Raw genomic sequence first — 24,014 nt, 5'->3', positions numbered from 1 at the left:
GCCTTTTGGGGTACAAAATGAAAATAATTGCTCAGTGGTGCCTGTGGGAAGGCAGTTACAGCAAACTACAAAGAAGAGATCCTCTGTTTGCCTGTATGAAAGTCATGCACTGCATTTGCATCCTTCACCTACTCCCAGGTAGATGGGACAGATGGGAAAAGCACCAGGAAGTGCAGAAGATGGATAGTCCCAACGGTATTGAGTGTGTTTGTGCCTGGATCCAGGTGTGGATCCCAAAGCAATGTGTATGGAGAGGTGGACAGCACTGGAGCTGAAAGAGGGCCAGTGCCTCTTTGGGCTTTTATGCTGTAACTGGTAATTTGTGGAGTCACTGGGAAGGTACAGAGCCTCTGCACACTGAACCCCTGCCTCAGCCACCACAGGGTGACTGAGCTTAAGGCATTCAAGAAATAGAGTTATTGCACATAAACAAGAACTGCACCTATTTTTCTGTCCCGTTTCCCAGTTCTTGTACATCAAAAAACCTGATTGTCCTGACAGTCACACATACTAGTTTTTATCTTCTGCGCTGGCAGTAGAATGGGTTACAGTGACCTGCCAAACGCACACTCCATCAGTATGCCCCAGGCAAAGCAGTGGCTGCAGACCTTGCCCTGAGAGACCTCCTGTGACCTCTGCTACAGGTCCTGTGGCTGGGAATGTTCCTTGCAGGCCATTGCTCAGTGCCAGAGTGTAGGAGCAGGGAACACAGGTGACCCTGCCCCTGATCAGTCCCAGCTGTGTCCATTACCCAATGCAGCCTGGCCCTGATGAGTCACAGCTGTGTCCAGTAAAGATCAGTGGGATAAAAGGGAGTGGGGGAGCTCGTGAGGGGAATTGTGAGGGAGGAGGAACCTCGAGGGAAGAGGGAACGAGAGGATCATGAAGAAGGAGGAGGATCCTGGGGAGAGAGAATCCCTGCTGTGAGGTCAGTGTGGGGCTGCAGTCCCAGTGTAGCTGGGTAAAAGCTGCAGTCAGAGTCTGCACACTGATCCCTGCAGTGAGAGTTCAGCAGGGAATAAGCAGCAGTCAGGGGCTGCAAGGGAAACCTGCAGCAGGAGCTTGCTGCAGGCAGAGTCAGTGACTGGTTGGGGTCGGGATGACTGAGCAGTAAAAAGGAATAAAGCAGGGTCCTTTTCATGCTGTGATGAACAAGGAGTCTGTGTCTGGACTCACTTCTACTTTCTAACAAGGCCCAAGGACAGTCCTTGTGCCAGCCCTAGCTATTTTGCTTGCTCTGGGAGCAGAGCCCCCTGCCCCCGATGGACAGACCCACCTCTGTCACAGACCATTCTTCTCAAAGCTCAATAACTGGCGAATGAGTGAAAAGATGAGTAATCCCCACTGCACAGTCTAGCAGCTTTTGCCATGAAGAAGTCCCAGCTGGAGCACAGCTGGGCTGAGCAGGCCATGGCACTGCACTGGCAGTGGATGTTGCTGCTCTTGAGCCAGCCCTGCTGGGTGACAGGAGGAGCACAGTCAATGCCTGCTGGACAGCAGCTGGGTTAGTGTAGGAGGAATAGCTTCTCCTTCCCAGAGCTGGTGAATGTTTTTATCCTTTTCTTTGCTTCGTGTTGGCAATTAGCAGAAGCAAGCCAGACATGGTGCTGCTCACTGTTCTTCATTCCACTGAGTGCCAAGTCATGCTTGGAATAATCTTTGTTGGTTGCCATCACAGTGCTGTGTTGGAGCTGGGTTAAATCGCAGGAACACCCTTATAATTGAAACCAGCTGGGTGTAAATGAGCACTAGCACCTAGGATGAGTGTGGCTGCTCCAGCATCACATGGGGAGGGAACTGTATCTGGAGCAGCTGTGACTGTAATGAGATAGGGATTCACCAATGAGATGCACCTCCCTGGTGATAATGTGGCAATCAGCACAGGCCATGGACCACGAGGGATGTGCAGCCACTTAGAAAGCACTTTGGCATGCTGGATTGCTGGTCACTAGCCTGATAACACATGGTTTGAAGCTGGAGCTGCCTGCAGAAGGCATCCTGGTGATGCAGCACAAAGCCTCCCAAGCCCGTGACTGTGGTGTAGGCACAGTCAGAATCCAGTTGTTTCCCCACTGAGAAAATGAACCATTTTATTAATGGTATGAAATTAAAACTGATGGACAAGAAAACTGGAGCTAAACTTGGAGCTAATGACTCAACATCCTTATGACAATAATTATATCTATCAACCAAAAAAAAAGCCTTTGGAAAAATAAATAAATGAAGCCCAGAGCTGGTACCAAATAGACTTTTCACTTGTATGGAGTGCAGAGATGAAAGCTGTTTCCAAAAGGAAGAATTCACATGTATTAGCATCAACCCACTCTTTGCTGAGTAATCTGTTTCTATAAGCAAAAAAAAAAGAGCAATTCAAGGAGAATGCATTGTTTCTCTTTATAAATAGTTCCTATAATCCTGGTTTCACATTTAGACCTATATGCTGCCTACTCTTGCTGATCTAAGTCACCCTTTCTTCAGTAGGTTTCCTCACAGTTTGTGACAGTATGCATGTAAATCTTCTCAGATGAGCAGGCTGCTGACTTCTGTTGGAAGAAAACCATCACTTTACTGATGTTAAGTTATGTGGCTTTGGTATTTTACACACTGGCATGGCAATGTCTTCCTCCTGCTTTTGCTTCTACCCTGAGTGTGGTAGTCGAGGAGAAGGAAGTGCATCCAAATTCACTGCATAATGCACTCACCTCAGGAGAAAAACATTGTGTGCCTTTCACAGGTGCTCTGTGGCTCTAGTTGGACTGATCGCATTATTCCTGCACAGATCCCAAAGACAAAGCTGAAACAAGTAGCTGGCAGTTAATAAATAGCTTGAATCCCAAGCAAAAAATGGTAAATTCAGTCTTAGGATAACAAAGCTAGTTTATATGAATGGTAGGAAGGACATGGAAGCACCACTGCATGCAAGTATTTGATTACTAGAAAAGCAAAGCATCAGAATTTCTTCCTGAAGTGTTCTTGCAGTCAGAGAGAACCTTTTTTTTTTTCATTTCAGTGGCAAATGTGAATGGCTGAATTAGTCTGACTGAGTTTTAAAGGAATACTTTATCCTAGAAATGGGCTGCTTCTCTCTCCTGTGCTCTTTCTTCTTAGAGGGAATAATTGCTGATAAGTGGAACTTGTAACAAAAATACAATATAAAGTAATTTTAATCTAATGATTTCACCATTGGATGCTCTGTAAATTATTTACATTTTTATTCTTCGTACTGTGCTGTATCCATTCCTCATAAAAAGAAATTATATATAAAGTGGCTTGAATAGATACAGTATTTTCCTGAAAGTAATGCCAATTGAATGCCTTAGAGAATCAGAAAAATCCATACACAGTTACACATCACAGCTACAAAATCTACTGTGAATTTGTAAATAAAGAAGGAATTTCTTTGTGTGCTTGACTAGCATAAACACTGCAGAGATACTTTCACCAACAAAGTAGAAAGATAAAATCCTAGAGAAATTCAGGCTTCCCACCAATTCCATATGTAATCAGTGCAGAAAGAGCTTGAGATATCTGGATGTGATAGGGAGGGTCAGGCAGCTCAGCAGATGTGTGGTAGAATGGGGTGTCTGGGGATGAGGCAGCCTTGTTTCCCAAAGCTCCCATGGACAGCACCAGCAGGAGATGGAGCCTTCTCCTCCCCAGCCTGGTCTTCCTTGCCACCCTGGCTGCCTCACAGGTGGCTGTGGCCCGTGGGGTTCCTGCAGCGGTGTCCAGCAGCTGTGCAAGGCAGAGGAACTCCTCAGGCATCCTCCAGAGGAAGCCTGGTTGTGCCTGGATTTCTGCCCTGCAGCTGACAAAGCTGTCTGGTCCCTGGGACAATGGGAAGCCTCTCAGGCAGCTGGATTCCCCCATGCCTAGCCAAGGGTGCGCTCCCACTGCAGGCTTCCTTCTGTTGGGGTCTTTTACTGCACAGTCTCATGGCATCATCTAGTTCATGCCTCTGCCCCACAGAGTGTGAGCAGGCTCCTGAGAAATGCTTGTGTCACCTGCGGGGAACAACCTCTGTGCCCAGCAGTTCCCCAGTGCCCCCAGCAGCTCGTCACTTGTGGTGTGTGATTGTTGGCGGGGTCGGAACAATCCCCCAAATGCCCAACCTGTGGTTTCCTTGCTGCAACTCAAGTTCCTTGCTTTGTATCCTATCCTTGGTAGGAACAGCCAAGAACTGTGTCTCTGCTTTGCTCTTACCTTTTCCTTATTTGAAAGTGGTTATCTTCTCACATCAGTTCTTCTCTAAATTTAAACAAACCCAATTCCTTTCCTGGTACGTCATGATTTCTAGATCTGATAACTTTCTTCCTCTGGATGCTCTCCAGAGCTTTGGCGCTCCAGCTGTGGATTTGCACTGCTGAACAAAGCAGAAAGAAAATCCCATGGGCCTGCAACTTTTCAAGCCTTCAGAGAAAATCTGCCATCTGCGAATTTAGAATTGGTTGGTGTGCATTCATCTGCTCATTGCCATCTTGATGTTTATAAAAAGCTTGTTGGATTCCTCGTTCCATTGTTTTCACATAACTGAGGCTGAGATGAGGTTGTTTATGAACTAAAAATATAATGTGTTCTTAAAAGTGTAATTTACCCCTTCACACTTGGAATTCTCTACCTCAAGAATTAAGATTTTTTTTTTTCTGGGAGACTGTTTTAGAAATGTTCATGTGGCTGTGAGAATGATTTGGTGGCAGTCTGCATCTATTCATGGTGAGATCAGTGTGGATAACAACACTGGTGTTCAGTCTCAGAAATACCTGTGCTTGATCCCCTCTGAGCAGATACAGTTTGGAAGACTTGGGAGACATCATGGGCTTTTTCATCAGACAGCTCTCAGAATTAAGCTGTTTTCAGTCATTTTTGTGTTCCTGCTCCAATACCTGCAGAGCATTAATCCTTTTCCAGGGGTTGTTTGATAGCATGGAGAAGGCACCATTCAGCACATGTACACTGAAATTCAAGGAAGTAAATTAATCAGAGAAAACAGTTTAACTTTTGGAAGGCACTGTAAAATAAGGCCCAGCTCTGGTAGCTTTTGAAAGACAGCGTTTCCATGTTAGTTCATTGTGCAAACATTGAAGGTTATGAAAAATATCAAGGCCGTAGATCTGCGCTTCTTGTACGCTTCTGTGAGGAGCCATTGATCTCAGTTGTTGCTCTGTGAGGAGCAGCAGCTTTCTGGGCAAGTCCAGGTTTGCATTGCTCATAAAGTGAAAGGCATAAGAGAACGTTTTGTGTAGGTAAAGAAACCATTCCCTTGATAAGAAGTTGCAGGCTATCATTTGGTTTGAGTTAAACACGTTAGTTTGATGGCTCTGACAACAGCCTTGTTTCTCTGAGATTTTAAAGTAATTTTTCAACTCGCTGTGGTGAGCGAACATAATGACAGTAAGTCATATCTTGTAGCTCACCAAGCTGTCTTGAGTGGCCTGGCTCTAAAACATATTTATAAAATCCTGTGTTTCCCCTAATAGTTTCTCTGTTTTCCTAAGCCTGACATTGCCCTGTTTGACAGAGGGGATATACCTCCATCACTCAGAGAAAAAGTGTCTTTAATGACTGCATGAGGAAAACAGATATATTTAGAACTGACTTAACTGCACAGAGTAGGAAGCAACTGCAAGACAGATGCATTTGGTTTGCAGCTAAAAGAGTTTTATGCACGGGGAAGCTGTCTTGAAATGTGTAAGGCTGGCGTTAAAAGGAAAACTCTGAAGACCACCTAAACTGCAGCAATGTGCTTTAAGCAATCTTAGAATGTACAAAAAGGTGAGCCAAAATCTTTTGGGTTTGGTTGATTTCTTTTTTTTTTTGTTGCTCTATTATTTGTGGGTTTGGGGCTTTTTTTTTTTTTTTGGTTGGTTGGTTTTCTAGGTAGTGTTGATATGTTTTAATTTTGTTAACAGAAAGTGCAAGCAGGGAATTGGTACTCTGAAAGTTAACGCGATAGAAAGCAAATACAGCACTCTTCAAGTTGATCTGTCATGTGTACAGGCTCTGATTTTGGCCAGGGTAGGTGAGGCTAATTGTCCCCCCGGAGCTTAGCTGTTCCTCTGCTGAAAGCTGGCATTGCAAGATTTGGAGTTTGCTAATATAAAGTAGGCTCGCTTTTAAAAGTTTTTTATAAATTTAAATTGGATTATAAATCCACATTTTTCACATGAGATTTATAGCTCATTAGAAATATGCCAAAAAGCTCATCTGTTGACAGCTTGTATTATTTTTGATAATCATGTTGAACTCTGGCATAACAGGTCTGAAATGTTTCATCACAGCTGAGTCCTTAGAATACAAGCTAAGGAGGAGGTGGAATTGCCTTTTGATACATGGAGCTGAGCTGGAAATGATTAACTGAGTTAGCTCAATCTTTTCCTGAAGTAAGAGGGAGCCATGTACCAGTTGTAATACAAGGTTTTCTTCCTCCTTGGCCCTCTGGCTTGATCTGCAGTGTCAGCATTCACCAAAATGGAAATCACTGCAAATAACCTTTAATATGAGAGATTTTTTTCCAGCAGGCTGCTCCACGCCCCTATTTTACAGATCTTCTGCAAGAAACCCTTGGTTATCTCACATTTTAGAGACTGGAATAGTAGCTATGAGTGCCTCAAGATGATATCCAAGTAGGTAAAGAGGAATGGGAAGGGAGATAGCGCATTTGTGAAAATTCACCAGTAAACACAACGCAAGATATAACATGACTATCAAGTAACATTAATTACTTTAGAGCCTCACTGTGTTCCTTGTGCATTTTAATTATTATTTCAGCATAATGTAATAACAAGGGCTGGTTTCTAAGATGATAATAGGACTTGAGGCTATGACTGTGGCAGGTTTTGTAAGCAGAGGGTTGTTGAGCTGAGCAGGAGCTGCCCGTGGCTGTGCTGTGCATTGCAAGCCACGGGCTTGGGGAGGGGAAGCATTTCCTGCCGTAGTCACCTCTGGAAAACAGAGCCAGGGATGTGTCCCACCCAGTGCTGTCTCCTGGTGAAATATTCCCCATGGTTCGGTCATGTGAGGCCAATAAATCCTCCAGCAGCCATTTCCCCCTGTGCTACTGCAATAAAACTGACCCCTCCCCCTAATTATCCCCATCAACATCCAATTACCTCTCATTTACCAAAGATTCCCCCTCTTGGTGAAGGCTTAAGTGGACAGGATCGTTTTTGTCGGTAATTTCCCAGTATCGTGCTTGGGCTAAATCTGGCATGCAAGATTCAACTCTTCCAGGGGTTGAATCAACCCTTCAGCCTTCCGAGGGTTATGAAGGATGGGGTTTCGCTATTTTACCAGGGTTTGCATCTCCCTTTGTGTGATGACGACTTCAAAATGTTGTGCATGTTGTGCACTTCGGATTTCCCAGACAGTAAGTGGTGCATTTGGCCGGAGTTCTCACCCACTTACATGTGTGTGGTTTGCTGTGAATCCATCTGCTCCCTCATTATCAGTTATTAAAAGGCGTTTGAGACACTGATTAGCCTGGCTATTACGGGTGGGGAGGCACTAACATTTCCGTAAGCTGTGCTGAAATGTTCAAACCAACGCAAAGTCAAGAAATGCCTCTCTCTAGAAACAGGCAAGCAGGGAAAATCGAGTTCAAGGGAGCCTATTTCACACGTGCTGATCTCTCTGAGCTCCTGTTAGAGCCTGGAGAAGTGAAAATACACCATGCTTTGGATGTCAAACTGGTAATGTTGGTTTGTGGGACCGAGCCTGCTCTCGGTTTCCCCAGCTGCGGCTCTGGTTTTTTGCAAGACACCGTGGCCTCCGAGGGACCGGACCGTCAGGTTTTGGTTATCTCCAGCGATTGGTTGGCTGGGGAGCTGGGATGAGGGCTGCTGTAAATATTTCCTCTTCCAGGCAGTTCTCCAGCCCAAAGGTGTTTAGTCACTGGTGTCATGGCCTTCCACGTGCACCCTCCCCTTCTTTCCCTGTGGGGTGAATGCTGCTCTGCTGCTTTTCACCTGTTGTTTTAGGATGTCCTGAGACCCCAGTGAGGGCAGGAGGATGGAGGTCGGTGCAAGGTGAAGCCTCTCTCTCCTGCCTGAGCAGAATAAAAATCTTATCGTTTAGGGGGTTTGAGTGTTTAGCCAAGAAACTGGATTTTTAACTGTGTTTGCAGCTCATTCCTGCGTGTTTGAACACTCCCATCTACTTAGATCAGTTAGAGTCACCAAACTTCTTTTTTTTTTCAAAATAAAACTGCATTATGCCTAGACATGTTGAGCCAAATCTGTTCCTGGTGTTATTTCACTGACTTCCCAAAGAATTACACCAGAGGTGAACGTGGTCTGGTGTAGCAGCTTTTTTGCCTGGAGCAAGTCTTTACAGCAGAGTTGTATTTCTCTCAAAAATATAAAAGGAACACTGACAGATCTGCAGCTCTGCTGGTGTGAGCAGGTGCAGCTATATTAAATTATTTCTTATTAAATTGATTCAGCAACTTGAAGCTTGTAATTTTTGTTCTGCTATGGTTCTGTGACAGAGACCTTTTAAATCAGGCAAAGCATATATCTTCTCCTGAAACTCTTTGCTCTGGTATTATCATTTTAAAGATTTCTTTTTTGCATGTAGCTTGGATTCTGATTGTATTATTTATTTGGGTAACATCTGAAAATTGCAGCCTTTTCCAGTTAATTACATTGAGCTGTCACATCGCTGGTATAATTCCATTTAATCCACTGACATCCGGATGGATGTGAACAATAGTTTTTGCTTTTGTTTTTAGGTTCAAATGGTTTTAAGCTCTGGTGGTCACTGTGGCATACATCGGTGTGCTTCCCTTCCAGCCAGTGGCAGTACGCTGATTTCCCCCTGCCTGAGGATCTGGCTTCTTATTTTAGGGGTGCCAGTCCTCAGCCAGATGCAATGTGGCTGGAGAGTTTTTGCCCCACTTTGACTATTCGTGAAAAACAATCTGATTCTCTATGCCCTCATGTAATTGCACACAGAAAATGTAGAAGGGTTCCCCTTCTGACAGCCTTATTGCTGCACCTCTGCTCGTTTGAGGTAGAACGGTTATGAATTTTTCACTTTTCCTTGGTGCACCCTGTGCTGGCGTTACTGCTCAGCCGCTGTTCACTTAGCACCAGAAGTAGGTGGAAATGTTAGCCCAGAGTTCCATGCCTTTAATGCCTTTTGGGGTTGGTTGTTTGTGTTGCAGGTTTATTCCCTTGAAGACTCCAGGCTTAGGCTTGGAGACGCCAGCCATCACCATTGAGCCCAGCAGCTGGAGCGGCAGCGAGAGTCCTGCCGAAGATATTGAAAGAATGAGTGATTCTGCAGATAAACCTATTGACAACGATGCAGAAGGTGTCTGGAGTCCTGACATTGAACAGAGCTTTCAGGAGGCTCTAGCTATCTATCCACCGTGTGGGAGGAGGAAAATCATCTTATCAGATGAAGGCAAAATGTATGGTAAGTGGTACACATTTAGCCTTTGGAAATAATTGTTCCAACATGAGAACTGTGAAGCCCGGCTTGTTTCTACGCAATGTTCCTGGTTCTAATTTTGGTGCTTTTGGAGTAAATTGTGAAGAAATGTTTGAAGTTGAGAGAGCTCAGCTCAGCTGAGCTGATGTGGTGTTCAGGACTATCCAAACCAGTTCCTTCTCTGCTGGCACTAGGAAAGCAATATTGATACAGAATTGTCTTATTAGTTACCTTATACAGTTGCTTTTGACAAGTTTAATGCTGTGGCTGAATGTGAATATTTAAAAGAAGCGTTTAAATGTGTCACTCCTCGGGCATTAAAAAAAAAAGAGGCATTTTTCTTTATTTTGCACTAAATAATGAAGACGGAAGCGGGAAGTGCAGTCTGTGTAGTGGTGTGGCAGATCATGCAATACTGAACTGCAAAGTGATAAAGTTCTTGTTGCATTCAGAAGCCTCTCCATGAAAAAGCGGCAAGTTAGCGGTGCTTTTGTGTCTTTTCTGGCTATGTTTAACCCCCCTTCCCTGCGTGCAAACTGCTCTCAATCAGATACCGACATTCCATAAATACACGCTGCTCCTCTGCGGAGGGATGCAGATTTCTCCACGTGCTCCGCGGGGCTGCTCCGAGCTCTCTCTCTCGCTCCGTTCCTTTCTCTTTTCCATTTCCCAGATTCCTCCTTGGGGCCAGCAGAGACCTTGCCCGGGTGCCCGTGTCCGGGGGTGGGTGCCCGTGTTCCGGGGGTGGGTGGCCGAGTCCCGAGGATGCTCCCCCGTCCCTCGCCGCTACCTGGCGGGGCAGAGGGGCCCGGCCCCGAGCAGATGGTGCCGCAGCTGCCACCAGCTGTGCCCCGCCCGAGGTCACGGGCGCTGCCGGCTGACCCGGTCCCTCCGCAGCTGCCGTGTCACCCCCGCGGCCACACCGAACGTCCTGTCCGGGGGAAAAAAAAAAAAAAAAAAAAAAAAAAAGAGTCGGGATGAAGCATCTCAGCTGCCCTCGGCAGAAAGTTCCCGGGCCGGGTTTCCTGCCTGGGTGTTTGCTTTTCCCCCTCCTGCCTCTCCCGCATGCCCCTTCGCCCCCTGCCCAAGGGGATTTAATCTCTCCTGTCCTCTCCTGCTCGGCCGTTTCCGGCTGTTTTGATTGCTTTTCGGTACTGTTATTTTTCTTTGCAAAAGGACACATGATTTGCCTAATTAGGAGGGTTTGCTCCTTCTAGGAGTACGTAAGCGCATGTATGTACAGGCTTATTGTGTACTTATGCTCTAAAGCTTTACTTAGCTTTACTTAGCCCATCAGCCAAAATTAGAGTGGCTGCACTTTTTTTTTTTTTTTTAATCAGGATCCCCACAACCACACCAATCACCCCTGAAACCTGCTTTTTGGTGTTTTGAAGCATTTTTTAATGGCATTGTATAAATTAAAGAAATTAACATATTTATCCATTCATTGTGGCAATCACTGGTTTAGTTTAATGGTTCTTAATCCTGAATGTTAACATTTGTTAAATTATATATGTATAAAACTATTTGTGCATATCTAATTGCTGATTAATAGTGGTAGCTAGTAACACCAAAGGCATAGGCACATCTCATATTTACGCTAATCCTAAATCAAATACAGTTAATTTTCAAGCAGAAAAGGAGCTATGCGTGCTTGATGCTGAAAACTTTACTTAAAGTGTTGCCCTGACTGAGTAGAAAGAAATGCGTTAGGAAGTGCAGGGTACTGTATGAGCAGAATTTACATCCTGACTTTGCAGTGGATGAACTCATGTTTTCATTCTTCAAACTGAGTGACTGCTTTGTAGTGTTTGAGGATTTATTGAAACCATGCTAGGTTTCTGAGGACTTTCTAATAGAGTCTTATGGCCCTAAGAGCATAATTGTTCTCCAAGGATTTTGAAATCAAAACAGTGTAAGTGTTTTACATTCTGTGTGGCATAATGAAAATAATTTAATGCCTTTTAGTGGCATACCAAGTTTATTTCACTTACAAGAGAGACATTGCAATATGGCCAAGCTTCCACAGTGTTGGGGGGTATTGTAATGTGCCAGTAATTCATGGGCCGTGTAAGACAAAAAGTCAAGAGAGCACCATTTCATTTTCTGACTGAAATTACCCTTAGATATAGGCACCAGAACAAATCTGATCTTTATGGAAGCAAATATAATGATCACTCTGTGTGGATTAGGTTAAGCAATTGTTGTTTTTGATCTTTGGAGGGAGACTTAGAGAAGAGCAGAGATTTTGCTTGAAGAAATATTTTAAGTCTCTGCCTTTGATTTAATGAGAGCTTTGCGACATTCGTGTAAGCAAGGAGCCAGAGTTTCTTCACTGTTCTTTGTGGTGGTCTAAAAACCATCCTTAAACTGGCCTTTCTAAGAGGTTTGTGTTCAGCTGGCTCCAGGGGACGTGGAGGATTGCTCAAGGAGGACTGAGGGCACTGGGTTCTGTGGGTGAGGGGTGGCCGAGGGGCTCCTGCCCATGGTGCCACCTGGGCAGCAGCAGGGTGGCTCATGATAGGAGAGGGTGGCACTGAGGGACATCTGTGACTCCTCGGGAGAGCCTGGAACACTTCAGCTGTTCCCCTTTAGCTGAGACCTTAGATGAAGGAGGGAAGGAAAGGAGAGGGTGTTTTCCTCTCTCCCCTTGCCTTCTCAAAAATGTAACTTAAGGCATAAAGGGATGATGAGAACAAAAGACTTGATCCCATCCCCAACAGAAAAGGGTTGCAGGGGCCCCTGGCTGGGGAGAGGAAAGGGGATGTCCCAACATTTTTATTCTTGCCTTGGGGCATCCTCAGGCTGCAAAGACAAAACCGTGACCTGTGCAAGGCCAGGAGCATTTCAGGCTGCTGCTAACTTAGGGTTATGGCTCCTTGAAGAAATCCTCAGGAAACACAATGAAAGCTTAATGAAACGCTTGTTTTTAAATTTATAGGAAATGGTTGGGTAAGAAGCAAAGACGTTTGTTTTGGTTTGGATGGGCAAATTCCAGGAACTAGTTTTGAAATTCTTGAGAGAGAAAGGGAATACATGGTAAAGCCAAGGGAAATGTGATAAGCTTCCTGCAGGAAAGCTCTATCCATCACTCCTTTTCTCTTTCCTTTGTGAGTAAGGCTGTGAAGGTCTTACAGTGTTGGTTTTGCTCCTAGCACTAAATTTTATTGACCAAAAGTAAATAATATTAAAAGAAGGTAAGGAGGGTATAAATGTGGAGGCTTGAAGGAGGGTAGAGGAACACATTTATAAATTGATGCTCACACTCTTCGTGGAAGCAGTCCAGTGTAGGCCATGGAGGAAAGACTCGAGTTCTTAGACCCATTTTCATTTGTCTTGCCAAGGCATTGGTAAGAATTTTTTCATCTGTGCTGTTTCAAAAGAGGTATTGATCAACCACAGATATCATCCTCCAGTACAAAGCAGGGCGCCCCGTAATTTGCCTTCTGTCTCAGAGATCCCTTCCGATGAATTTCCGTGTCCTTGTTTATCCTGCTCATAGTAAAACCCCAGCCCATTAGAGGGCATTGGCTGTCCTGTGTTTGTACTTTGTTCCCATTGTTGGTCTTTTACTGCTGACAGTTTAGTGACTTGTAGCAATCCCTGTGAACTCACTTATTGGCAAGACATTTGCCTATGCTTGTCTTTGCTCCTGGGAGAGTGTTTTGGAAAAGATTACAAGAATGAAAGCTGCTGTGAAATGCAGCCCTACTTTTATCCCTGGTTGTAACACTGAAGTCACTGGAGTTACCATGGGGTTGGGTTTGGCTCTGTGTGCATGTTTCTATTTCATTTTTATTTTATTTTATTTTATTTTTATTTTAGCTACAGCAAGATGTGGCTTTAGTGCAGCTCTAGGGACAACCCCAAAGTGGCATAAGAGCTAGCAAGTGGAATATGCCTGCAGACATTTTGTTATCAGCACTGCTAAATTAGCCTCAATGTAGAAAAGGTGGTTTTTGCCTTTAAGACAAGAAAATAATTTGATATTAATTTGAGACGTATAAACAGCTCTTCAGTTGCAAGTTTGCATTGGAGGTATTAATCTCTGCAACAGAAGTGCTTATGAGTATGTACTGGTTATTAAAAGGAAGTTTTTTAGCATGTTTAGTAGTTTTACAGAGAAGAGTGAGTACTAATTAACGTGAGAAACTGCATAGCAGCCTTTCAGAACTGTATATGTTTATTAGGTTATACATAAAATCTCTTGGCATGCACTGTTAAGGGAAAAGGATACTTGCATAAAAAATTCTGCTCAGATAATAGAATTTTTGTACAATGAGTAATAATAGTCTTCATTTCCAAAGCACCTTGTGTAAATTGGATATTAAAATTGAACTTTGAACTAGAACATTGACAAAAGAAATCCTATTCTGTGGGCTTGCCTGATTCTGTAGCTAACTGCATTATTTGGTGTTTTTCTTGGTTTCTATTAGGAAACTGTGAGGTAAATAGCTTTATGAAGAGTACAGTAACATGTTACAAATTATTTTTACTTTTGCTTTTAATTTTAAAAGTTACATGCAAGTTGCTGCCTCCATAAAGACATTGTTACCTTATAAAGTTTTCACAGTGTTAAAGATATTTGAATGTGAATAAGGTACTTGGAGTGATGAAATACCAGATGTGAAGTATCAGGTTTCATGTTTATTCATCTGTTCCTGCAATCATTGTACAAAGATACTCTCTTGTATTTTTTTCTCCCCCTTTTTTGTTCTCTCAGCAACATGCTCCGAATGAATGCAGTGGAGATGGGACTCCTGTTCTGAAAGCCACTATTTGGGTTTTTAGGCTGTAAACAAAAGTGTCCAGGAACAGTCTGGTAGTGCTGGGCTTGCTTGGTGCTGAGCCCTCAGCCTGCAGGGAAGGGCAGGAAGGGCCAGAGAGATGGTGTCTGCTGGAGAAGTTACTGCTGAAATTGCTTGGGTTAGGAGAAAATCTGCCCAAGATCATTTCTGCAAGGTGGTAACGTTCTTGCAACATCAGCAGGCCGTGCTTGCAAGAGGGCAAGATCAGGTTTTGTGAGCCTGTGGAAAGGAGGGGTTGTTGGGCTTGCTGGTCCTCGAGGATTTCTGAAATGTGGGGGAACAGGGTTTAATCTTTTTCCTTGGACTGTCAAGAGTAAATTGTCAGTGCTTTGAGATAAAGTGACAGTGTCTTCATATGACAGAGAATTTTTTTCTTTTTTTTTCTTTCCCTCCATGCCATAGCTTCCTATCCTAAAGAGAAAAATCTCTGTGTGACAGTGAGAGCTGTGTGTGATAAGGATATCAACTCATCCTTAGGGAGCAGACAGAGGAGAGCAGGCTGTGGTAAGCACCACAGCAGAAAATGTCTGTAATGTTGTGGAAGGTACATGGATTGATCTGTGGATTGAGTATTTCATTGACTGTGCTGGGTTGGGAGGATGATATATTCCAAAGAAAATGGGAATGTATACCAGAAAGTTTTGCTGAAAAATTATGCATCAGAAAGAGTGAGATGTCCTTTAAAAGTGATTTTTAGCACTTGGGCTTTGTCCTCTCTCTCCTAAGCATGTTCTCTTCAGTCACTCCATGAGTGGGATCTGGCAGAAAGCTGTGAATAGCCTGTTCATGGGAAAGACAGCAGTGTAGCTGCTGCCCCAACTGCCAGAGCTCAGTGGACACTGCAGGGAGGAGGTACTGGAGGAACTTTCAGTTCTTGCCTGAAACTAAGTGGAGGCTACCAGGGCAGGTTCAGGTCAGGCATTTGTCCAGTTCAGAGTGTGGCTAATCCTATTTAAACAGCCATACTAAACAGAGTAAGGCTGTGTCTTTCCTCTATGACATTGTTCCTCTGGTAATACCCTTGTTTAGAATTGCCACACATTAACATGAGAGCACTGAAGTGATGCAACCTCACTGGAACATCCAGGATACATTTAGGTGGTTGTCCAGTGTCATTTGTAGTAGCTTGTTTTTCTCCCAGCACTGGTTTCTCAAGATGAACTTGTGATCCTACAATTGCAGAAGGCAGAGTTTTGCAGCTTTAAGAAATAGCTGTCGTGCTAGGAGGCAGTTAAAACAGTCCTGATCAGGCTGATGTAGTGTGTTAGTTGGTTGCACAGTACTGAGAGATCAAGATAATTGAAAACCCTGCATGTAGATAGCCTGAAAGAAAATGGACTTGTTTATTTGATCTCATTCCTTGGAGAACTGGGGTCACTCCTAGGGCAAACACCTTCTCATTCAGGCAACCTAGGGACCCCTGGAGCTGGACAAGGCCCACTTGGGGGTTATGATGGGCTGTAAGGTTGGAATTCCTCTTCACAGGACCAGTGTGGGGCTATGGTAGAAGTGTCTGCCCTCCAAACACCAGCTGGGTTATGTCACACAGTGGTGGCAGCAGAGCAGTGACTCACATCCCCAGTCAAGGTCTGATGAGGGGATAGGGAGGGTCAGTCATACCTATGTTGACACGCTTGTTCTGGGCACCCTTATGGAAGAAGAGGTGAGAAAACACAGAAATTGTTGTTTGCTGAAGAGAGAGACTTGGACAGTGCAGGGAGCATCTCACACTGACCAGCAACAGAAAAAAATATTGATCAGAAATTGACCCCTTAGCTGCCAGCACCATCACCATGGTTTGCACCAGCACCCAAGAGTGCTGGATTTGGGAAGTGCTAGATGGCTGTTCAAGATGGACTAGGGGCCAGTGAGGTGAGTACTGAAAACCAGGCATGTGAACCATGCTGGGAGGGAAATTTCATCCTAATGTTCCCACTGTTCCCATAGGGGGGTTGCTCTGTGTAGGTGTGATAACAAATAACACTGTGGGGAACAAGGAGCAGTGGGACCACAAAGCGATTTTACAGCATCTTTGGTTTTCTGGGGGCATGCAGTCTCCTGAGGAGTAGGTTTGTGTCCCACCCCACACCTCACAGGGGTGATCCTGGGCTAACTGTTGGAGAGTAAATGCTGTGGTGGTTGTGACATGAGTCTTACACAATTCCCCAAGGGCCTGCTATTCAAAATTAATATGTATCTTATCTGAGTCTTACGGGGATTTCCTAACAGATGCATGAAGGATTTTTCTTTTCTTTTCTTTTTTCTTTTCTTTTTTTTTTTTCTTTTTTTGTGGTGCCCTTTGAGAAGTTGCATTTAATACCATTGTATGAATATTTTCCTACCCTACAAACAATTTCATGTGGGGCACTTGGTCTGGAACATCAGACAGAAACACTTCAGGCTCTGGGCTTTCAGATGATTCAGGCCTGGAATCTGAGTTTAAGAAATTAGACAGTAATGGATTAACAGTTCAGACTTTCAGTAGAAGTAAGGGTTTAGTTAGTAGAAAAAGTCTCCTCTGCAGTTTTTCTGGCTTTGTTCTAGGCATACAAAGTGTTTACACTGTTTGACTAAGGAACGTGTTTTTGGAAACAAAAATCATACCAGTTGGGGATGTGAATGTGCTCATTCCATTTCATGAATGTTCTTTTAAACACACAAAAGTGTCATGGCTTGTTAAACCTGGTGTAAAAGGGGCAGCAATACATCCCAAATTCATGAGGGAACTGGAACCCTGGGAAGGCACCGCATGCTGTGGGAGCTGCTGGGATGTGGGTCAAACACCATCACAGTTTTACCTACAGGGTGTTCAGGCACTGTTAATAGAAACTGTGGCCACCGTGCACCTTGTCTGCTGTGAGAAGTCAGCATCACTCTTGCTGCTGCCTAATTACAGCCTTCCCACAACAGCCTTCTCCAGCTAGGTCAGGCCTCCCGAGGATTTCCTGGATTTCATGCTTGTATTGAATTCTCCTTTCTGTCTTGAAGGGGGCAGTCAGCTTGCCAGGGGTTACCAGGTGTTTAGGCCTTCCGAAAGGATCAGGTCATCCACCCATCTCTTTGTTTGGTTGCCGTCCTTGGAGGAGGGGTACCCAGGAGATCCAGCAGGCACAAAGGGATTCGGCTTGGGCTGAATCTTGGTTTGTCTGCTGGCAGCCATATCACCCTTGGTGCCTGGCAGTTTTGGGGACAACAGCACAGAAGACGTGCCTGGAGGTGTTAGGGAGCATATTCCACTAATCTGTGTGGAAGTAGATGAGGTAGAGTTATATGCCAAGTTTGCATATAACAAAGAAAATGCTTTTTCAGTTTGCCTAATTTGTCATCATTGCAGCAGAGCTAAAACATCTGAAGCTGATTTGCCTGAAGCTGTTTCACTTTTTTGAAACTTCTACTTTAACATCAACTGGTGTTTGGTTAGCATGGAAAAGAAAAGGATTAATTAAACAAACAAACAAAAAGGTTTAAATTGTGGGGTTTTGTCATGCTAGCAATGCAAGTGAGTAGGGAACACAGTTGAGCAACCCATCTTCTGCTGCTTGGATTCAGCACCAGTTTTACACCTCAAGTAGCAGGTAACACTGCTGTCTTAGACATTGAGAAAAGGAAAATGTTAGCCCAGCTGGGTCCCAGTTTCAGGGGCTTGGGGACAGCAGGCTGGGTATAGTTGGCAACTAATAATTTTCCATAGTGAAAGTAGCCTTTGGATCATTTTAGCAGGTGCCTTCATGTGGCCTGGTAACTTCAGCATTTAATTCTTTGGACAAGAATTGCATTTTCATTTGTTTAGTTCTTCCTTGGATGGACTGTCAGCAATAAAACTTTAAGTACAATTAATGGCGAAAGAAGTGCTTACTAATAGCTGTATATAAACATATGCACATACACATATGTGCAAATAGGTTTGTGTGTGTGAATAAAATGTGTTCCAGCCAATTAAAATGTATTTAGGAGTCCTCAACCAGGAGATTTACACACAAGGAATTGGCTACCTCTTGGCTGGGACCTTCCTTTGCTTTGGCAACTGCAGGCAACCTCCCGTGAGAGCGCTCTGCGAAGAAACAGTGTGATTCATATTTGTAGCTGTTATTAGGTAGGCATGTGGGCATATATTTAGGTAGGTGAGGTATGCAGGCATACATTGTGTGCTACATATTTAGGCTGCACGGGGTATTTTTAGCTGCAGGAGGCCCAATCACCAGCGTGCTGAGGGAGAATTGCTGTAAGGGATCGCGCACGGAGGAGCCGCCCGCAGAATTTTCCATCCTGCCAGGCAGCGAGAAAAGGCCACTGGAGCTGCATAGCTGGGTGGCCAGAGGAGTGCCATTAACAGGTGGGACAGCTCAGAAAGCCCTTTGGCCTGGCTGCCCCCAAGGCTCTTGATCTCTCTCAGCCCCCAGTTGGGAGCAGTTGTCCCAGGTTCCAGCCTCCCACTGACCCCTGTGAGCGTGACACAAGCAGAGCTGGTGGGGGGCGGCGTGGAGCCTGGCATGTGGGGTTAGCAGAGTGCTCACTAACATGGAAGATGCATTAGGGCTGGAAATACTGAGCAAAAATTAAAGTGAGGTAAAATAGCCATTAAAAACCCACTTCTATTAAAATTGCGAGACAGGAAATTTTACAAGCTGCCCTTGCCCAATGAAGAAAAGCAGCCTAGAGGGACTAAATAACTTGCCTGATGTCATCAGGGGTTTTATAGCAGAGCTGGGAATTGAGCCCTCTTTCCCCCAGTGCCATCTAAGCTTTAATGCTGAAGAGGGTCCTTTCAGAGCTTATCCAGTGACCCTGGGGGAGTTTAGGGCAACTGTGGCCAATCCATGTTCCTGCACCACATCCTGTGTGCGGGGAGAGCCGGCTGCATCTTTTGAGAGCACAGTCTCTGCATAATGTGACCACAGGATACCCTGCTCCTCTAATAAGGGAGTTGACTAAATGCCTTTTTATTATTATTAGGCATTTTCTTAATATAGTAGTTCCTTGAAACCAAACAAGAAGAGATCCTTGAGGTGCTGTGTGCCATGTACAAATAATGGGGAGGCACAAGGGGTCTAGATTTATCTGGAGAAGAGAGAGAGAAAGTGGATGGAAAATGGAGGCGATATTTGGCCCCATATCGATGCTTCATATTGATGATGTGGTCATTCTACAGAATAAGAGAGAGGCTGCCGAAAACAGGATGATTTAATTTGTTCACAACATCATTATTCAAGGAACAAAAAACTATGTAGCCTTATCCAAAGAAGTAATCTAAGAGGTCTTTACTCTGTGCCAAACTAAAATTCTGCTATTTAATTACCGATTTAGAAAATATCTTGGGCTCAATTTCCTCCTCAGTTACAGTATTATAAATCTAATAGAATTGTTAAAGATTTATGGCAGTATAACTGAAGGCAGAATTGGGTGCCTTATGTTTAAAACTTAGTTTGCCACAGAAGTAATAATTCCTGTTTTCTAGGCGAGAGTTTAAGAATTTTGCAGACCTCTGTTTCTGTAAAAGAAATATGAACTACAGTAGTGTGGGTGAGTGATTAATGCTGGAGGGGATGTCTAGGGGCAATCGGAATTGGCTGGTGTGGAAAATCCATGTGAAATTCAGATTTAGGATCTGTTTGCAGATGCCTCATAATTTAAAATGTCAAAAAAAAAAACCCCAAACCTTCAACCTTCATGTAGTAAATTATTATACTGTGTGTTCAGTGTGCAGCAGGCTTTGCTGAAGTAATACCCTCATATGAGGTGTGAACTCATCCCATTCCACTTAGTAAGGACCTAAATTCAAAATTGATTGTGGCTCTTTGCATCCTGACAGCATCTAAATCATGTCAAAAAAAATAATCCCAGTTTTGTTTTTATTTAAGTCATGTGTGTAATGACTCGAAAAGGAAAAATACTGCCTTATTTAGTCAGAGCTAAAGAAATCTGGTGTCAGTGCAGATCTATTTTATCCACTGGCTTGTCTCAAAAGGAAGGGTCTTTCTAATGGGCTCTTTATTGTTTTTCTCAGCTTCCACTTGGGAAAAGAGCTCAGCTTCAGAGGATTTCAGAGGTGAATTAGGAGGTGCCTGGTCTGGCCTGAGCACAGCTTGTGCAAGCCCTTGCCCAGCGGACAGGCTGAGCAGGTCTGGGGGAGCCCTGGCCCTTCCTTGGGGCTGCAGGGGATGCTGTGAGCACAGGCAGTTTCCTAGGAACACTCTCAGTGAGCTGGAAATGTGCTGCTGTGGTGTTTAGGGTGACCTGCTGACCATTTTATGCTTCTTCTAGAGTGCTGTAAGCTTCCAGTGCATTGTAGACATCAAAAGGAGTTGTAATACAAAACTAAACAAAAATACGATCCCTTTGAAATAATGGAATTCTGTATCTGTTCAGAATAGCCAACTTTAATTTAAATACAGTTTTTAGGTCAAAGGTACATTTTAGGAGCTTTATTTAGGAATAGATTGAAGAGTTAATTATTCTAACTTTGCTCTCAGTTTCTCTGCTTCGTCAGTGGTACAGGGGGATGAGGCATGAGGGTTGTGATCAGTTCATCACACACCTTTGCTTCTGCTCCTCACAGAGAGGGCTCCTCATACTCTTCCCCTGCTCCAGTGGAGGGTCCCTCCCATGGGACACAATTCTCCCATGGACTTCTCCAATGTGGTTCCTGCCCAGGGGCAGCAGTGCTCCCTGAACTTCTCCACTGTGCCCATTCCACAGAGTTCAGTCCTTCAGAAACAGGCTGCTCCAGCATGGGGGTCACAAGTCCTGCCTGCAAACCTGTTCCAGCATGGGCTTCTCCTGGGGTCACAGCCTCCTTCAGGCATCCAGCTGCTCGATATCCATCCTCAGGGTGGATCTCAGCATCCCTGTGCCCTCCCTGTGTTCAGCTGCCTCACCATGGGCAGCTTCAGGGGAATCTCAGCCCCAGTGCCTGGAGCACCTCTGCACTGACCTGGGTGTCTGCAGGGCTGTTCTTCTCACACATCTCACTCCTCTCTTTGCCTGCAGCTGCCCAGGGTTTTTTCCCTCCCTCCTAAATCTGTTATCTCAGGAGCAGTACCCCTGTCACTGATGGGCCAGCAGCTCAGAGCTGGCTGGCATTGGCTCTGTCAGATATGAGGGCAGTTCCTGGCAGCTTCTCGCAGCAGCCACCCCTGTAGCCCCTCACTGCCAAAACCTGGCCATGCAAACCCAGTACTCTGTGAAAACAGGAGCTCTGAATGAACATAAAACAGTTCAATTTTTAGTACAGTCCCAACTTGATGCATTGATTCATATCTGCCACTTTTAAGTGTGGGTTTTGTTTGTTTCTAAAATACTGTTAAGTCATCAACTATCAGAAAATTAGTTGAAATTTAAAGGAATAAACCCCCCCAGTTGTCACTGAGGTATTTTTGCAACCTAAGCAAAGGCTCAGGTATTCCAGATATGATAGATGTGCAGATTGCATAAGACATTATGCATTGCTCGCTCTAAGATACAGGGTCCTGTCTGCCCTTAAACCCTTTGTTCTCTTGGCTGAATGCAGTTAATTAGCAACCATCTCCATGGCAACTGCCTCATAGTACAAAAACATTGTCTCGTTTTTGCAGTTTAGCTTATCACACTGTTTACCTGAAGGGCTTTTCACTGCGTCGAGTCTCATTTGAGTTGGCTACATGCCTGCTCACGGAAGTGAATTGTCAAGACAGAAAAACACCATGGCAGCAAGATGCTGAACAGGGCCCTGTGTGTGGAACCAAAAACATTAAAAAGTTCTGTGGAAAAACAAAGAGTTGAAGTTTGCAATGATTTATGTCCAGTTTTAAGGCACGTGACTTGCCAGGAGTATAGTGCATTTTAAAATACTGCTGTACTTCTGGGCCTGTTTTACAGATTGCCCTGCGTGGTGTTCCTTGCCTGTAACATCCTCTCAAACCCACAATCCTCACAGGCACAGCCCTTCATCCAGGGCCATCAGGAAACTTGCCTCCCTCCAAACTTGGGCTCTTTCAGGCAGCTTCAGCTTGTTCTTTAAGAGGATGCTGCCGTATCCTGGTCAGCTGTGTCCATCACTGTAGTCCTATCTATTTTCTTTTCTATAGTAACATTTCAGGAGAAATCTGTGAGAGGTGGTTCCTCATGATAAATGAGCTAGGAAGGGAAGAGGAAAATCTATTGTGGTCATATAACACGCTGGAGATTTAGATTTATTCATGTCAGCCACGACAGTGGTGTTAAAATACCTGCTGTGTACTCGTATGACTCAGGCAGCTACAATGGGCTCAGATTTGTACTAATATGACTTTGTTGGTGTAGGATGTCATATTTAAATCATGTTTGAACTTTACACAGGGGTGTGTCCACATATTCACGCACCTCTGTGGTAGAGGCTTACTGAAAGGTGTGAGTGTGTCATTGAAATGACAGTGAGATTTAACTGGTGTGTCAATCCAACATTTGTGGCTGGCTTGACAGCAGAATGGTCCTGCATGAGAGGCCATGTGAGAAGAACTGTTTTCTTGCTCGTTAATGCTTGATTTGCTGTGGTTTGTTTGCTGTCTTTTTTTTTGTTTTCTTAGTTGGCAGTAGAGTGGGTGAGAAGCTGATCTAACTGGGGTAATTCTCATTTTATCCTAGGCAGACCAGAAAGCAGAACTTGTCATTCAGCCATGCCACCACGCATGGCCTCCCTTCCCTTTCCCAGTGACAGTTTCAGCTGGCAGAGGTCATTTTCCCTTTCAGCCCTGGATGCCATGTGGGGCTGTGGCATCTTGATAAAAAGGGCTTCATTCAATATGATGTGTTTGAAACAGTCTCTCCACAGATACGAGAAGGTGTTTTGGGCTCTCTCAGGATAAAAAGCAGGAAGCCTGCAAAGGCTGCCAGTACTGCTGGTGTAGTCCATTATTCCTGTAGAGCTCCTGGTTGATAGAGGGTTATTCCCTGCTTGTGTTCATGTCCTGCTCATACTATTCCACATTCACCCTGGTTATTAGTAGTATTTGAATTATAGCAGTGCTGGAAGTCTGCAGTCAGGATAAAGCCTCCATTGTAGGAGATCTTGTGCTCACAAGATGAGACAATCTCTGCTCCGGCTGTTGTCTGTCTGTTTTAAGACCAGTAGTGTAAGTGGGTTTATCATAGGGAGAGCAGAGGAGGAGAGAAAATGCTACAAATGATAGGACACCCTTGGTTACAGGGGGAACTGCTCATTTATGTATCTTGGGGACTTTGGACGATGTTTGTTGCACTTTTGTAGCTGTAGAGTTGAAGGTAAATGAGATGCTTTTATTTTTTGCTGCTCATCCCCACAGCCAGCACCGTGGCCACAGGGCACCGTGAGGGAGCAGGGAAGGGGAGGGGAGGTGGGCAGAGCAACTTGAGGAGGTGCCAGACCCAAGGGTGGGTGAGGCTGGCGACAAAAGGGCTGCTGAAGTGGGGGAAAAAATTCAGCCTGATAAATGGCCTCAGTGTTTGTCCAGAGCAAGCTGCCTGCACCTTCAGGCTGCCTCACAGGCTGTCCCGTGCTCACCCTCTTGGTCACTGACATGGGTGAAACAACAGAAGCTTGAAGTCAATCCCCCACTTCCTCCGAGTGTGTAAGATTGCTCACATTCACAGATCCTCCACAAACTCTCTTTGTGTGGAAACCACAGAGGGTGTCCAAACTGTCAGGGTATTTTCCAGCTTTCATTGGCACTTAGCACTGTCAGCACCTTTGAATCTGCATCTCGGTTCTCCTGAAGCCAGACTTGCTAGGTACCCTGTGGGGTCCAGAAATGGAAAACTCTAATGGCCTGAAAAAGCCTGCTA

The 24,014-nt window shown here is 44.6% G+C and overlaps 1 protein-coding gene across 6 annotated transcripts in view; it reads left to right on the top strand.

The window, feature by feature from the left end:
- Nucleotides 1-24,014, top strand: part of TEAD1 (TEA domain transcription factor 1) — a 153,103-nt gene that overhangs the window by 44,776 nt on the left and 84,313 nt on the right. For all 6 annotated transcript variants that reach the window (XM_063397904.1, XM_063397905.1, XM_063397906.1 and 3 more), the window contains exon 3: nt 9,164-9,417. In XM_063397904.1, coding sequence (XP_063253974.1) covers nt 9,270-9,417 — 148 coding nt within the window. In that variant the 5' untranslated portion in view covers nt 9,164-9,269. The remainder of the gene's footprint in view (nt 1-9,163; nt 9,418-24,014) is intronic.

The sequence above is a fragment of the Prinia subflava genome, chromosome 5, assembly GCF_021018805.1.
Source record: "Prinia subflava isolate CZ2003 ecotype Zambia chromosome 5, Cam_Psub_1.2, whole genome shotgun sequence".
In the NCBI taxonomy this organism is placed as follows: Eukaryota; Metazoa; Chordata; class Aves; order Passeriformes; family Cisticolidae; genus Prinia; species Prinia subflava.
Note: the sequence above shows the minus strand (reverse complement) of the source record. Positions and strands in the feature narration are given on the sequence as shown.